Here is a 14,944-nt window from a genome sequence, read left to right on the forward strand (position 1 = left end):
GATGAAATATTTCCATTTTTATCCGTGAGTGTTGTCATGTAAACAGGGCCTTAGGTCAGTACGAACGAGCAGTATGGAGGTATTTGGATGTTTCATAGTGTGTGTTTTGGACGATTCAAAAGTGAGCACAATCCACCGCCACCGGCTCCGTTGGTAGCCGGACCCCCCCCCCCCCCGGAATTCCAAAAGCGTTTTGGTAACTCCGAATGTTCTCCAAACCCGTCATGAAGGCGAGTAGAAAATTGGTGAATTATTGATTTGGGTGAAGTATCCCTTTAAGTATTTAAGCAGATAGTGCTATGCTGCTTTTTTTCATCAGGGCAAGACCTTAAGAGAAGTCCAAGTAGAGCTTAAGTTTCAGTTAGGAGGGACTGGCAGCAAGACTAGAGCAGGATATCAGATGGATGCTTAAATTCACGTAATGTAACCAACCATGGTTGTGACTATTTTAGAACTGTTTCAATAATACTATTTAAAAAAAAAATGTTTTTAGAACTACTGAGTTACTTATGGTTTGTGTGTGCTTTATCTTTAAATTGAAAACTGTGACAAAGCTGTCTAGGTACATTTTTTCAAATGTATAACAAAACAATCATTGTTTTGTGTGCACAGTAGAATTATAAGAATCTATTGAAGGATCATAATAAACTCTAGGTTAGGAGGGAGTCCCAGTAGGACTGCTGCAATATCATACCTATGTTAGATTTCATGAACAGTTTTGTCATTTTTTACCTAAATATTACACTCTAAATAAGGGAATCACCTTGTTGCTCGTACATAAATGATTCTGTACTGCATGTATGTGAATGCAGTGGGTTCAAAGAAGTCAAAATTTGTTATTAAAAGTTGATGATGAAAATATAATCAGGATGAACACTTCCCAGATTTCACACTTAGCACTTGCTGCCTATTTTGACACTGGTAAGTTGAAATACTTGTATTTCATGATTGTGCTGTTCTTATACATTTTTATTGTCAGTGTAAATGTTTTGCTGATTGTGGTTATCTGCATGAACAGAAGTTTACATGAGCCCATGTACCTGTTTCTGTGTAGCCTGTTTGTAAATGAACTGTTCGGTAGTACAGGGTTGTTTCCATCCCTGCTGGTTCAGATCCTCTCTGACATTCACACTGTGTCTGCTTCATTTTGCTTCTTGCAGATTTTTTGTGTCCATTCTTATGGAGCAGTTGAATATTTAAACTTAGCCATCATGTCCTATGACAGATATCTTGCTATCTGTCATCCTCTACAATATAACACACGTATGACATCTAACAAAGTTGCCACACTAATTGGTGTGACATGGTTGAATCCTTTGCTTGTATGTATTGCCATATATTTGATATCCTCTTTACAGCTGTGTGAAAACACCATTTACAAAGTTTACTGTGATGGCCACTCTGTTGTTAAGCTTGCATGCTCAGATGCTCATGTAGCTAACATATATGGGCTAATTGTATCTTTTGGTACACTCTTTGGTGCCTTAATTTTCATCATGTTCACTTACATGAAGATTCTTCATGTTTGTTTTTCTGGCTCTAAACAGACCAGACAGAAAGCTGTCAGTACCTGCACACCTCACCTTGCTTCTCTATTGAACTTTTCTGCAGGGGCTAGCTTTGAATTAATGCAGAGCAGGTTTAATATGAAGAGTGTCCCCAATATGTTGCGTATTTTCTTATCATTATACTTTCTCACTTGTCAGCCGCTTTTCAACCCTATAATGTATGGACTGAATCTGTCCAAAATTCGTGTCATAGGTAAAAATCTAATGTCGAATGTAGGCGTGTGATATAAGGTTGCTGTTGGCTTGAAACCTTCAAACCTTTAAGTATTTTAAAGCAGAACTGTACATTTTGTTATAATGGGACAAATAAATTAAATCAACGTTTCAACCTGTTTGCTTCTGTAATTGACATGCAGTATCTCACCCACTATACTAAAGGGACAGCTTCACAGTTTTAGATGTTGTGACATACTAAAAATGAGCGGAATGTAATTTTTATGAAATTAGAAATTAAAGGTCCCATATTATGCTGTTTTTCAACTATTTCACATGGTTCTAAGTTGTCCAACCATATTGTATTCCTAGTGTATTGTCTCCAAATCAATCTGCAGCTCTACATCTCAGTAATCTAAAAGTGGCTCTCCAGAGCTCTCCTGAGAACGAGCCATTTCTGTGTCTGCACCTTGAAATGCAAATAAGATGTGCAAACCACGTCCACTCCACAGCTGTCACGGGCAGAGGGTGTGGTTTTCACTACAGGTACATGTGCCAGTGTTGACATTGGGACAGGGGTCGGGCATTGATTTCCGAAAAAAAAAAAAAAAATCTGAGACTGGCATCTTGTCTGAAAAAATTTAAATGTTCCTTTTTTTTCTTTTTTCTTTTTACTGTGGCAGAAGGAGAAACATGGAGAGACTCCTACCAGAAAGTTCTGTGTGAAACTGTCAAATAAAAAAACGTGTAATGTAACTGAGGAGCGCAGCACAAACTGTGCACTGTTGTATGGACTGATGAGAAGTTACCGGAGAATATTGACGTGGTTTTGTGCCGGGAGAGGAGACTTCCTCGTTCAGTTGTCTCTCATTCCGTGATGAGGACCGCTGCGCTGATGAGAAGCGGTATCATCCCAATATTCTCTGATCCGTGATTTCATTTTTAATGACAGGCGGCGGTTTTTCAGTCAATGATTCAAAATGATCATCTGGCCGCCGCGGTACGGACCGCTCCTCCCGTAGGTCGACCGCTTCATGTCAAATGACGGACGGCGGACGGGGAGAGAGAGGTTCGCTGTTCCGGAAAAGTGTCAGCGGGCGGAGCTCACGTTTTTCCAGACTGGCCCAGGGGGAGTATAAGGAAGTACCGGGAGGTGGAGTCACCTGAGTTCAGCGCATCCTGACGTCAAGTCTGCCAGCACTTCCAATTCGCCTGTTTGGAGACACGATCTCAAAAAAGTGTAGAAATCAATTAAGGGAGTGAACAGACTTTTTTCACCTCCAGGCGTCATAGAAAGGCCACAGGAACACATAGGACCACTACAAAACCTGTAGAAAGTGGATTTTGCATAATATGGGCCCTTTAAATTACCATCATTAGTGTTTATTTCTAGAACTGTTTTAGTGCTGTAACATACAGTATACACAAACATTACATTTTACAACATGCTAATTTACATCAACCTCAACAAGGCCATCAGAGTTGCAATTTAAAGGGACATTCCGGCATAAGTCTAACACACCATGACACCGAGTAAGACTCCTCCTCGAGAGATTTTTGGACATCACTAGACTCCTTAACTACTGCACTAGGTAATCTACTCGTCAGGGCTTCTGCACTAGTAGCAAATGGCTGGAGGAGAGTGAGCGAGTTGTGTCTTCGTCTCTTTTCAATAAGAAAGCTAGCAGGTGTTTGATCTGATGCCTCGTATTATGGGCTGGGACCCTGTTTGTACAGTTGCTGAAGTTTGGTGCTGTTCTGAGCATTATTTGTGGCTATGATTGATGGGGGTTAGGGTTAGTGGAGAAAGCAGTGTATTGCTGAAGTTGCTACAAATAGAGAAGGTACAGTAGCAGTCGGCAAACTTGATCTCTCGAAGGGGTGTCTTACTCGGTGTCATGGTGTGTTAGTCCATAAGTTAAACTTGCCAGAATATACCATTAAGACGCATTCATTCTAAAGCTGCGTTCACACCGGACCTTTTGTTTTTCGAACGAGCGACGAGTTTACATGTTAAGTCAATGCAAACGAGCGATTGAGCGTTTAATCGCCCAGGCGAAAAACCGCTGGGGCTCAGAGCGACAGCAACTGAGCGACGGAGTGTTTTTTCACTCAAGTCACTCCCGTCGCTCGAGATGAGAAATCCCAACTCTCCGGCCGTCTGGCCATGTGCATTTGTTTACAACGAAGCCGGCGAAAAATCAATACGGAGCAGTGGATAACGTTATATAACACATACGATGTTACGACGTGTATATTTGTGTAGTCTTAACTGTCAAAAACAAAGGCTTACAGTACAGAGCGTGTTTGTGTCGCGGTGCAGCAGAGATGAGAGCTGGGACACCGGGGGCGGCGACCAGCTGGTACTACACTTAAGTTGCAAGGTTCAGCTGTGAGACGCCAGGTGAAGGCAGAGAGCCTCTGTTCTCACTCGCAAGTCACAAGTCATGTAGGTAACTATCACAATTACTCCAGAGCTTTTCCAGGGAACCGACTTTCCGAAGTTCTTTAAAATTATTTACTATCAAAATCTGAAGTCATAATCTCAAATCTAAAGATGCCAAACTCTGGTTGAGTTGACATACAGTGAGCACAAGTTCTGTGCAGAAATTAAGGAGGAGTGGGTTTATTCCTAGGGGTAGCCAAAAATTGTAGTCAAGTAAGGGTATTGTTTCTTTAGAACAATATTACTTACGTAGAAGTAAAAAGTACTCATCCAAATAATTATTTGAGTAAGAGTAAAAAGGTATTTAGTGAAAAAACTACTCAACTCAACTCAACTTTATTTATAAAGCCCTTTAAAACAACCACAGCTGAAACAAAGTGCTGTACATAATGCAACATATGAAAATAAAACAATTAGCAGAAAAATAAATATAAAATAGTTTATTGCTTTTAAAACAATTTAAAAGTAATAAAACAATTTACAATTTAAATAAAACAATTAAAATAAAACCAATAAAAACAATAAATAAAACAGACCATAAAACACTAAAACAGAGGTAGAGTCTCATGCTGAGTTGAAAGCCAAGGAATAAAAATGGGTTTTAAGACGAGTTTTAAAAATGTACAATGAGGAGGCCTGCCTAATGTGGAGGGGAAGCTCGTTCCACAGTTTTGGAGCGGAAACTGAAAAGGCTCTGTCCCCTCTGAGCTTCCGTTTGGACCTTAGTACCTCCAGGAGCAGCACATCAGGGGGTCATTCCTATGTTCCCACAGCCCTGTGTTCCCACATTTCTAACTTTTGTTGTCACTGAAAATTAGGCCCTATGTTCCCACAGCCCTTTGGTCCCACCATTGGCTGGGTTTAGGCAATGAAGAAAGGAGTTGGTTAAATTTAGTAAAAAGACCAGGTAGAGGCCAGACAGGCCAGATAGATAGAGTCCAGATAGGTAGAGAGAGTCCAGTGGGAACATAGGGCTGTGGGAACATAGGCACGCTCCCCAGATGAGCTGACCGGAGGCACCGAGCAGGAGCGTAGGGGTGAAGAAGCTCAGAGAGGTAAGAAGGGTCCAGTCCATTTAAAGATTTAAAAACAAATAAAAGAATCTTAAAATGAACTCTAAAGTAGGCTACTGTGTAACTTTTGAGTAGCTTAACGTCTGATTTATTTGGTTACATGCTGTCATTCCGACATACCACTATTCCGACGTACTGCTATTCCGACATGCCACCGTCCCACCATTCCGACAAGGCGTTCAATATAAGGAAATGTGCGTTACTCAACAGGTGACCCCCTCCTACTTATCTGGACTCTCTCTATATCTGGCCTGTCTAGCCTCTACCTGGTCTTTTTACTGAACTTAACCAACTCCTTCATCATTGCCTAAGCGTAACCAGTGCTTTTGGGGAAAAAATACGCTATTAAAGGAATTGTCGAAAAGGCAGATAAAATACCGTCATTCCGACCATAGGAGGCAAGAATTGTCGGAATGATGGGACATTTGATAGAAAATTAGGGGGGCAACCGCCATTGCGACATGCCGCCACTCCGACATTAGGCCGTAATTGTCGAAATGGCAACACTTTACCCTTTAATAAACATCCCATCATTCCGACAATTTTCGTCTCCTAAGGTCGGAATGGCGGTATTTTTTTCTTTTTTAAACGTGTTGCCATTCCGACAAATCTTTTAAAAGCCCCCCCCCCCCCCCCCCCCCCCGTTTGTCCAGTGCACCTCATTAAAGCACACAGATTGGTCAGATAATTCAAACGGCAGACGATTTCAAAGCCTCAGATTTTTAGCAGAGGGACTCCACAACCTCGTAAACCAACGAAGGAGGAGATAGGCCTTGAACGGGAAGCAGGCCGTGCTTTCAATCACACACTCCGAACCAACTTGTTGCACTTTAGAAAATATAATTCAGGGAGGAAAAAGGGTTACAAACATGGACCAAAACGGCTCCAAAATACTCACAAAAATCCAAAAGAAACGAAAATTAACTAAAAGATTAACTACTGTAAACAGGTCGGTGTTTTACGTGTCTTGGACCTCTCAGCCTCTATTTTGGTGTATCTGTGCAGGTAAAATCTTATTTTGGTGCCTGTGAAGACAAAAGTTATTTTGGTGCACATGGAGGCAAATGATTATTTTGGTTCTTCATTAGTTCATCAGTAACTACTGTAATGTTTGTGTACCTTACACAAAAATAGTAACTAATGACTAGGTAATGATTCAGTACTTATTGCCTACTCATATTGATGTCTCACTTTACTATAAGGTGCACAAAAAGAGTAACTAATGATTCAGTAATGATTCAGTACTCATTACCTAGTCATTTTGATGTCTCACTTTACTATAAGGTACACAAAAAGGGTAACTAATGATTAAGTAATGATTCAGTACTCATTACCTACTCATTTTGATGTCTCACTTTACTATAAGGTACGCAAAAAGGGTAACTAATGATTCAGTACTCATTACCTACTCATTTTTATTTCTCACTTTACTATAAGGTACACAAAAAGGGTAACTAATGATTAAGTAATGATTCAGTACTCATTACCTACTCATTTTGATGCCTCACTTTACCTTAAGGTACACAAAAAGGGTAACTAATGATTAAGTAGGCTAATAGTTAGTTCCTCAGTAATTTGATTAGGAGTTACTGAAGAACTCGCCATTAACTAATAGTGAGTTCCTCATTCATTCCAAATTTGTTTCATAGTAAATATACTCTAAATTTTGTGCACCTCAAACAACTTTACTGTGAACCACGGTGTGATCAGTATACAGTACTACACAGCCCCATGATACATTAATTTAGCCTACCAAACATGTGACAAACTATCATATTTATTTCGAAGGCAACATGGATGGTCATATTGATGTGTATGTGGTCTGAAATTAATGAATAAAATCTTCTCAAGAATCCTTCTGTCTGTGTTTTTTTTAAGGAACTACTAATGTAAAGATGAAGATGAAGAAATGAAAAACCACTCATTATGTGTCACTTTAGGTCATAAAGGTTAACTACTGGACATGTTATTGAGTAATGATTCTGTACTGATGAAGTAACTAGTTCACTAATCATCAAGTTGTGATGAACTTTCTATGAAATTTGATCATGAGTTAATGAAGAACTGATAATTAATAGTTCCTCATTAACTACTCCTCTGAAATTTTATCAGGGGTTCCTGAAGAACTGACCATTAACTAATAGTTAGTTAATCATTAGTTCCTCAGTAACTACTCTAATTTTGTGTATCTCAGTTCCCTAACTAACTACTCATTAGTTCCTCAGTAACTACTCCTCTGAAATTTGATCAGGGGTTCCTGAAGAACTGACCATTAACTAATAGTTAATTAATCAGTAGTTCCTCAGTAACTACTGTAATTTTGTGTAGCTTAGTTCCTCAGTAACTACTGTAATTTTGTGTACCTCAATTCCTCACTAACTACTCATTAGTTCCTCATTAGTTCTTCATTAGTTACTCATTAACTACTCTAATTTTGTGTACCTTATTGTAAAGTGTTACCAAAATACATTTTATCTTTGTGTTTATTGATTCTAACCAAGACACTTTGATAAGAATTGCTTTATATTTTTAATATAGAGATTAATCGCGAGTTAACTATGGAAAAAATGTGATTAATCGCGATTAAAAAAAATAATCGTTTGACAGCCCTACTTAAAACATAAAAAAAAAAAATTAAAAACGGAAACAAATACACACACCCTAACCACCGCTCGGAGTAACGCACATTTCCTTATGGAAATTAAAGCCTTGTCGGAATGGCGGGACGAAACTGTCGGAATGGCAGGACGTTTGCATGTCGGAATGGTGGTATGTCTGAATGGTGACATGTCTGAATAGTAGAATGTCGGAATGGCGGTATGTCGGAGTGGCAGCATGTCGGAATGGCAGCATGTAACCAGAAAATTAAGTGTTGCCATTTAGACAAAGAGGGCCAGATTTACTAAAGGTTTGCGTGTATTAAAACGTGTGCAAACGTGATTGCACGCGCAAACACATGTGGAACCTGGGGCCGTATTCACAAAGAATCTTAAGGTTAAAAGTAGCTCCTAAGGGCTGAATTTAGGAGCAACTCCTTAAAAAAGTGGGCGTGTCAGTCTTAAATTTAGGACTCCTAGTTTTTTAAAATAAGAGTAATTCACAAAGTATTTTAGGCCTAAAAGTAGCTCCTAAGTCTGGGAGAGCTTAAAAGTCCTCGTGAGGACTCCTAACTCAGTAAGACCTATTCACAAAGATTCGGAAGTGGCTGCAGCCAGGCAAATGTATGGAGGACTGCGAATTGCTGCAGAGGGGGGTGCTGGAGCAACTGCCCCTTTGCCCTTTGATGCCCAAAGTGCCTTTTTGTCGGTGTTTTTTTTTTTTTTTTTTTGTCATCTACAACATTTTCGCTATAAAACGGGAGTAGTGACGGCAGGGTTTGAAATTAACTTTTTGACCTACTAGCCAAGTGGCTAGTAGGTCAAAAAAGTTACTCGCCAGACAGATTTTTTACTAGCCAAAACCAACAAGTTGCTTCACTATTGTATTTCGACGTCACTAGTTATATAGCAGTCATAGTTGTACCATATAACAGTCATCCTGTTCTTCTCAATCAATTGTGCTCTGTAGACGATGACCTTTCAACTTTTCTGGAATAACAGTAGTTTATGTGTGGCGGCCTGCCACAGGCTCTCACAGAAAGGTTTTTTTTTTTCTTTAATGGAAGCAATTTCACAGGTAGCAACATGACAGTACAACGTGACAGAGAAGACTTCCATTCTTCCGTTTTTCCCCCAGTTTTTTTTATCCCTCCCACAATCCCACCCCACTCAAAGAAGAACAGTATAGACCGTTTCAGAGAGTATAAACAAATAGGCTACAGGTGTTACCAAGGATACTAATTAAGGCTCCATTCCATTTAGTGTACCAGAGCGTTTTCTAATGAGCCACACCTGTCTTTGTTTATACTCTCTGAAAGGGTCTATAATAATAATTTTTAAACAGCGCTTCACCAACTCTCATCTCTGCCTGTCAGTCCACCTGCCGTCTCTCTCGCACGCACGCACACACACACGCGCGCGCGCGCACACATACACACACAGACACGGGCGCATGGACAGTTGGCACTTTGCCGCTCGTAAATGCGCTATATCGCGCTGATTGTACAGTGTTCAAATACCACCCCCCCCACCCCCCGTCCGTCGGATAGTCCGACCACCGACTCCGGCGTGCTACCAGCTACCAGCTACCAGCTGTGCTACAGCAGCTGAGCCTCTTGGAGCCGCGGCTCGGCTCACGTTAACTGGGCTCGGTGCGTTCCTCTCGGTCAGCTGTGAAGCAGCAGCGGTCTGATAAGCATGATGTCCGTGACGTGTCCCGTTATGCGCGACTAAGTTGTGACGTTGTCAGGTGACTATAAGCTTATAATACACTGGGGGAAACCCTGGAAACAGATTGGGAGTCTCTTTTTTTCTAGCTCGCCAAGTGGCGAGACAGCTAAAAATCTGTCTCGCCACAGAGGAATCTGGGTCGCAAATGGCGAGTGGCGACCGCTAATTTCAAGCCCTGAGTGACGGTGACGGACTGTCCAATATAGGCGTCACAACGGTCGGACCGAGGTGACTGCGACTGCTGCGATGCAGTAATGCTGATGTGAGCCAAAAATATTTTTAAAAAGTTGCTGGGTGCGCTAGACACATACATCTGTTGGTAGTAATTACTCACGTGATAGGGCAGCTCCTCCAGTAAACTAAACTTGTTGTCAGTCTGGGTTCGAATCCTGCTATAGGCCACAAATGTGGGTAATGCATTTTCTTTTCTCATCATTATTATGATCACCATATAATATTAGGGCTGTCAACGAATGTGAAAATTAATATTCAAATGTGGGAAGAAAAAAAACCAGCGGCTGCTTTGCGAGTGTGCGCACTGATCCTCATTGCATTTGCACAGATTCACTCACTGCTGAAAGTGAAAGTGAGATGCGACAAAAACTGTAGCAGAAAGATGATGGCAGAGAGAAAGACAGAAAGTTCAGAGCCCAACTTGGCAGCAGAGAGAGTGGTTTGGACTCGAAGCAATCTAAAAAGCCCCGTCGGACCTGACGGGAAAAAAAAAAAAAAAAAAGTGGAGCGGAGCGGGCGGCGGCGAGGAGGAGGAGGGGGGGGGGGGGCGCCGCCGGCACTCAACAACCAATCGCCGTGTTGAGCGCCTCGAATTCGTGCACGAGAATTGACGTAATCCATAGCAACGGGGCGTCACCAGGGCGTCACTCTTAGTTTGCTCTTTGTGATTTATCCTTAGTAAGAGTAGGTCTCAGCGGCTTTGTGAATAGCTTTTAAGAAAAAACTCCTACGTAAAAACTTTTAGTGCGAGTTAGGAGCACTCCTAGCGGTAAGATAAAATGCTTTGTGAATACGGCCCCTGATCTACTAACGGGCGCACCGAGGATTGCGTCTCTCAAACGGGCAAAATAGCACATGCGATCCATTTAGCGTGTTTGCCTTGATGAATATGTAAAAATGGGCGTTTCTGCCAGAATGCGCAAAATACTGGGAGGAGTAGATGCAAATTGATTTATTTAGCACACGCAATGTGATTTATCAAACCAGGAAGAGATTGCGGTGGCTGTTTTTGCGTCTTTATTTACCACGTCTGAAAACCATGTACTAACTGATACAACTTTGTGAAAACGTATGCGTTTATTGATTTGATGCCTACTAGAGCCCCATGATCTTACATCTCTGCATTTCCTCACGTCTGGGTAATTCTCTAACAGTTTTTCAGCCGTGCTAAAAGTATTTTACGCGCCGTTACGCACGGCACACGTCTGTCCTGCAGTGCGCTCCTCTCCTCTCCTCTCCAGTACCTGGCTGCTCAGCTCTGTCTCTCAGCCCCGGTCCCGGACTGAGAGACGTCACCGCTGCCTTCACCCGTCTTTGATCCCTCTGGTTAGTGGTCAGAGCGTTTAGATCCGTGTGTCCCACCTGAGCTCTCTATTCTCCACTGGGTCATGGGCAGCACACACACACATATTATAGGTGTGTGATTGTCGCTGCAGCTGCTGCCTGTTCGTCACTATATGACGAGTTGGGCCCTGTAGCTATTTGTGTTTATTTATCTAAACAGAGCGCGAGAGAGATGAACACACATGCTGTCATTGTATGCATCGGATCAAATGTCATTCTGTCCCTTTGTCCGTCCAGCTCTCTGTCCACACTCTCCATGGCGGAAACGATTACCACACGCAAAACCCTAATTTGAATACTGAGGTTTGCACGTGTTGTCATTTAGCGGGTTACTCTTAGTAGATCAGCTGTTTTGCATGCACTAACCAAACACGCAATATTTTAGCCGGTGCAAACAATTTAGCGCCCGCTATCTGGGATCTTAGTAAATCCGGCCCTTAGAGGCTTATGTCGGACTGGTGGTTGACCCTGGTCTTAAGACGCTCAATGTGAATGCTCCCTCGGGCATTTTTTTTTAGGAACTCTGCATCTCTGTGCTACGGAAGTCTAATGGTAAACTTGAAGGAAGCTTTGTTGTAAGACTAGTGGCAGCCATTGGGGTGTTCCTGAACCGACAAACAACAGGCCCACAAAGTATTCTATGTTGCTGGCATTAGTTGAGTACCATTCATAATGAGGTCACACTGCTGCTGTGGGTGTCTTCTTTCTAAGTTTAAGAGAAGTCAAAGTAGAGTTTAAGTCCCAGTTAGCAGGAACTGGCAGCAAGACTAGAGCAGGATATCAGATGGATAACTTATAATGTCACAAACCATTGTTGTGACTGACAAAAAAAGGTCAACTTGAGGATATTTTAGAACTGTTTCAATAATAACAATTTTGTTAGTGTGATATCTTTAAATTGAAAACTGTGCCAGACAAATCTGTATAGTTACATTTTTTCAAATAAAATCTATTTAAGGATCATAAAAAAACTCCAAGATCATACTAATGTTATTTTTCGTTAACAGTTTTCTGTCATTTTTTACCTAAATGTTACACAGGCTCTAAATAAGGAGATCACTTCTGTTGCTCATACAGAAATGATTCTGTACTGTGTGTATGTTAATGCAGTGGGCTCAAAGAAGTGAAGAATTGCTATTTAAAGTTGTTTAATTTGATCAAATCTGTAGATGCAATTTTCCAACAAGCTTGTGGACTAAACAGATGATCATGATGAACTCTTCCCAGGTTTCACACTTCACACTTGCTGCCTATTTTGACACTGGTAATTGGAAATACTTATATTTCATGATTGTCCTGTTTTTATACATTGTTATTGTCAGTGTAAACATTTTGCTGATTGTGGTTATCTGCATGAACAGGAGTTTACATGAGCCCATGTACCTATTTCTGTGCAGCCTGTTTGTAAATGAACTGTATGGTACTACAGCGTTATTTCCATCGCTTCTGGTTCAGATCCTCTCTGACATTCACACTGTGTCTGCTTCATTTTGCGTCTTGCAGATTTATTGTGTACACACATATGGAGCTGTAGAATATTTGAATTTAGCCATCATGTCTTATGACAGATATCTTGCTATCTGTCATCCTCTACAATATAACACACGTATGACATCTAACAAAATTGCCACACTAATTGCTGGTACATGGTTATATCCCTTGCTTGCATGTATTCTCATAATATATTTGAATTCCCATTCACAGCTGTGTGGAAACACCATTTACAAAGTTTACTGTGATAGCCACTCTGTTGTTAAGCTTGCATGCTCATATGCTCATGTTACAAACATTTATGGGTTGATTGCCTCTTTTGGTACAATCTCTGGTGCCTTCATTTTTATATTGTTCACTTACATGAAGATTCTTCATGTTTGTTTTTCTGGCTCTAAACAGACCAGACAGAAAGCTGTCAGTACCTGCACACCTCACCTTGCTTCTCTATTGAACTTTTCTGCAGGGGCTAGCTTTGAATTAATACAGAGCAGGTTCAATATGAAGAGTTTCCCCAATATGCTGCGTATTTTCTTATCGTTATACTGGCTGACATGTCAGCCGCTTTTCAACCCTGTAATGTATGGACTGAATCTGTCCAAAATCCGTGTCATAGGTAAAAATCTGATGTCTAATGTATGATTTTAACCTATTTATTTATTCTATAGGCTGTTATTTAATCAATAATGATGATTGGCCTTAAGTATTCTAAAGCAGAACAGTCGATTTTGATGAAATGGTAAAATAGTAAATGAACAGAACTATTTGTTTCTTCAAAATATTCTCTATACTAATTCAGTTTTGGAAAAGAAATACTGTGAACCCATTTTGTGTCAGACTAAGACATGTATTGTAAATGAAATGGATATTAAATTTACCATTGTAAGTATTTATGTAATATATACTGTAAATACATTTAAGTTATATACGTACAATCACATGGAATGCTACTTTACTCTACCTCAACAAGGCCTTTAATAGGTAATTTTTTAGTGTACAGAAAATCTGAATGTAATATTTTCTCATTCAATGGGGGATGGATGTGATGCCTCGTGGAAAAAAAAAGGGGCAAAAAGGCCACTGTGGCCTACTCCCAAAAACTCTAGGTCGCCTTGAAAGCCCTCTCATTTTTTCTGTTGAGGTGAGTGAGAGACAGGGACCAGTACAATTTTCCCATTTACTTTCTACTGCCTCTTATTGCCTAATGCTCAAGTTCAGTTTCCCGACACATTTGAACATGTGTATGATGCTGCAATACAATGACTGACCTTGGAGCAGTGGAAACTGGGTCATAGCTTGACAAATTCTAGTCAACCGGTCACTGTCATGAAAATGACATTAACTGCATCTTAAAATAACGTCTTTTTAATTTATATAAAATAAGCAGTGTAGGATGTTTATGTCATTTGTATTACTGTCTTAGTAATTTAGGCATCAATTATTATTGGATTAGTAATTCACTGATCCTTTGGCACTTGCATATGGCTTTTGTGCCCTAAAAGTTTTTCTCACTGGAAAAAACAAAACCAAGAAAATTCTTTCACCTAAAAAGACAGTATTCCTGGCCTGGCAGGAACAGTCTACAAAAAGGTCACCCTGGAAATTGTAAATAAGTTGCAGCTGCTAAAGTTTCTTAAAAAAAAAAAGAAAAGAAAAGATAATAATTGGTCAAAGATATTGTTATCAGTTAGTTTGCGAACGTGTTTGTCCGCGGCGGCCACCGTCACTTTGCCGACGGGAGGGGTGAGCCAGTGAGCGCTGCAATCTAGAATCTGAACACTGGATGGATGGCACAGCTTAGCCCCAGTACTACTGAGGCTTTAAATCAATAATAGCTTACTATCAAACTTAGTCTAGATCAGGGATCAGGGCTCAGGGGGACACGGGCGCACAGCTCCACGGACATGCACGGTTCCCTACGTTGCTGTCAGGCAGGTGTTTCCCACAGAGCTCGGCCCCGTTTGAAAGGTGAAGGAAGCACGTATGTGAAAAGACGTCGCCTCAGTGACTTAGAATGTGTCTTATAGAAGAGAAACACACATTTCAGGACCGCTGACTTGTATCATCAGAACAGACAAATGTAAACACAGAAGGCTGAAAATCACTGGACTGTTGGGATTATACAAATCAACAGAGTAAAGGAGAGCTGTCAAGATGGATGCAGTAGTTAATTATTGCACTGTACCTATCACTCCTATTATTTCCGATGTATACACTACATGTTTGTACAATAGAGATTAAATGTTTGTACTTTAAAAAAAAAAAAAAAATATATATATATATATATTTTTTTGGAGGGGGGCTTTT

General features: G+C 40.7%; 2 protein-coding genes across 2 annotated transcripts; both read left to right on the forward strand.

Moving 5' to 3' along the window:
• Positions 1-869: 869 nt before the first annotated feature.
• Positions 870-1,793, forward strand: LOC310996267 (olfactory receptor 11A1-like; the record flags this gene model as incomplete). Its single annotated transcript, XM_083985645.1, has 1 exon — positions 870-1,793. One exon carries the CDS (start codon positions 870-872, stop codon positions 1,791-1,793), a length of 924 nt encoding a protein of 307 aa, XP_083841771.1.
• A 10,556-nt stretch (positions 1,794-12,349) lies between these two features.
• Positions 12,350-13,279, forward strand: LOC310996269 (olfactory receptor 6N1-like; the record flags this gene model as incomplete). Its single annotated transcript, XM_083985647.1, has 1 exon — positions 12,350-13,279. One exon carries the CDS (start codon positions 12,350-12,352, stop codon positions 13,277-13,279), a length of 930 nt encoding a protein of 309 aa, XP_083841773.1.
• Between the last annotated feature and the right edge of the window lie 1,665 nt (positions 13,280-14,944).

Source organism: Trachurus trachurus (genome assembly GCF_905171665.1).
Source record: "Trachurus trachurus genome assembly, chromosome: 13".
NCBI classification, from domain to species: Eukaryota; Metazoa; Chordata; class Actinopteri; order Carangiformes; family Carangidae; genus Trachurus; species Trachurus trachurus.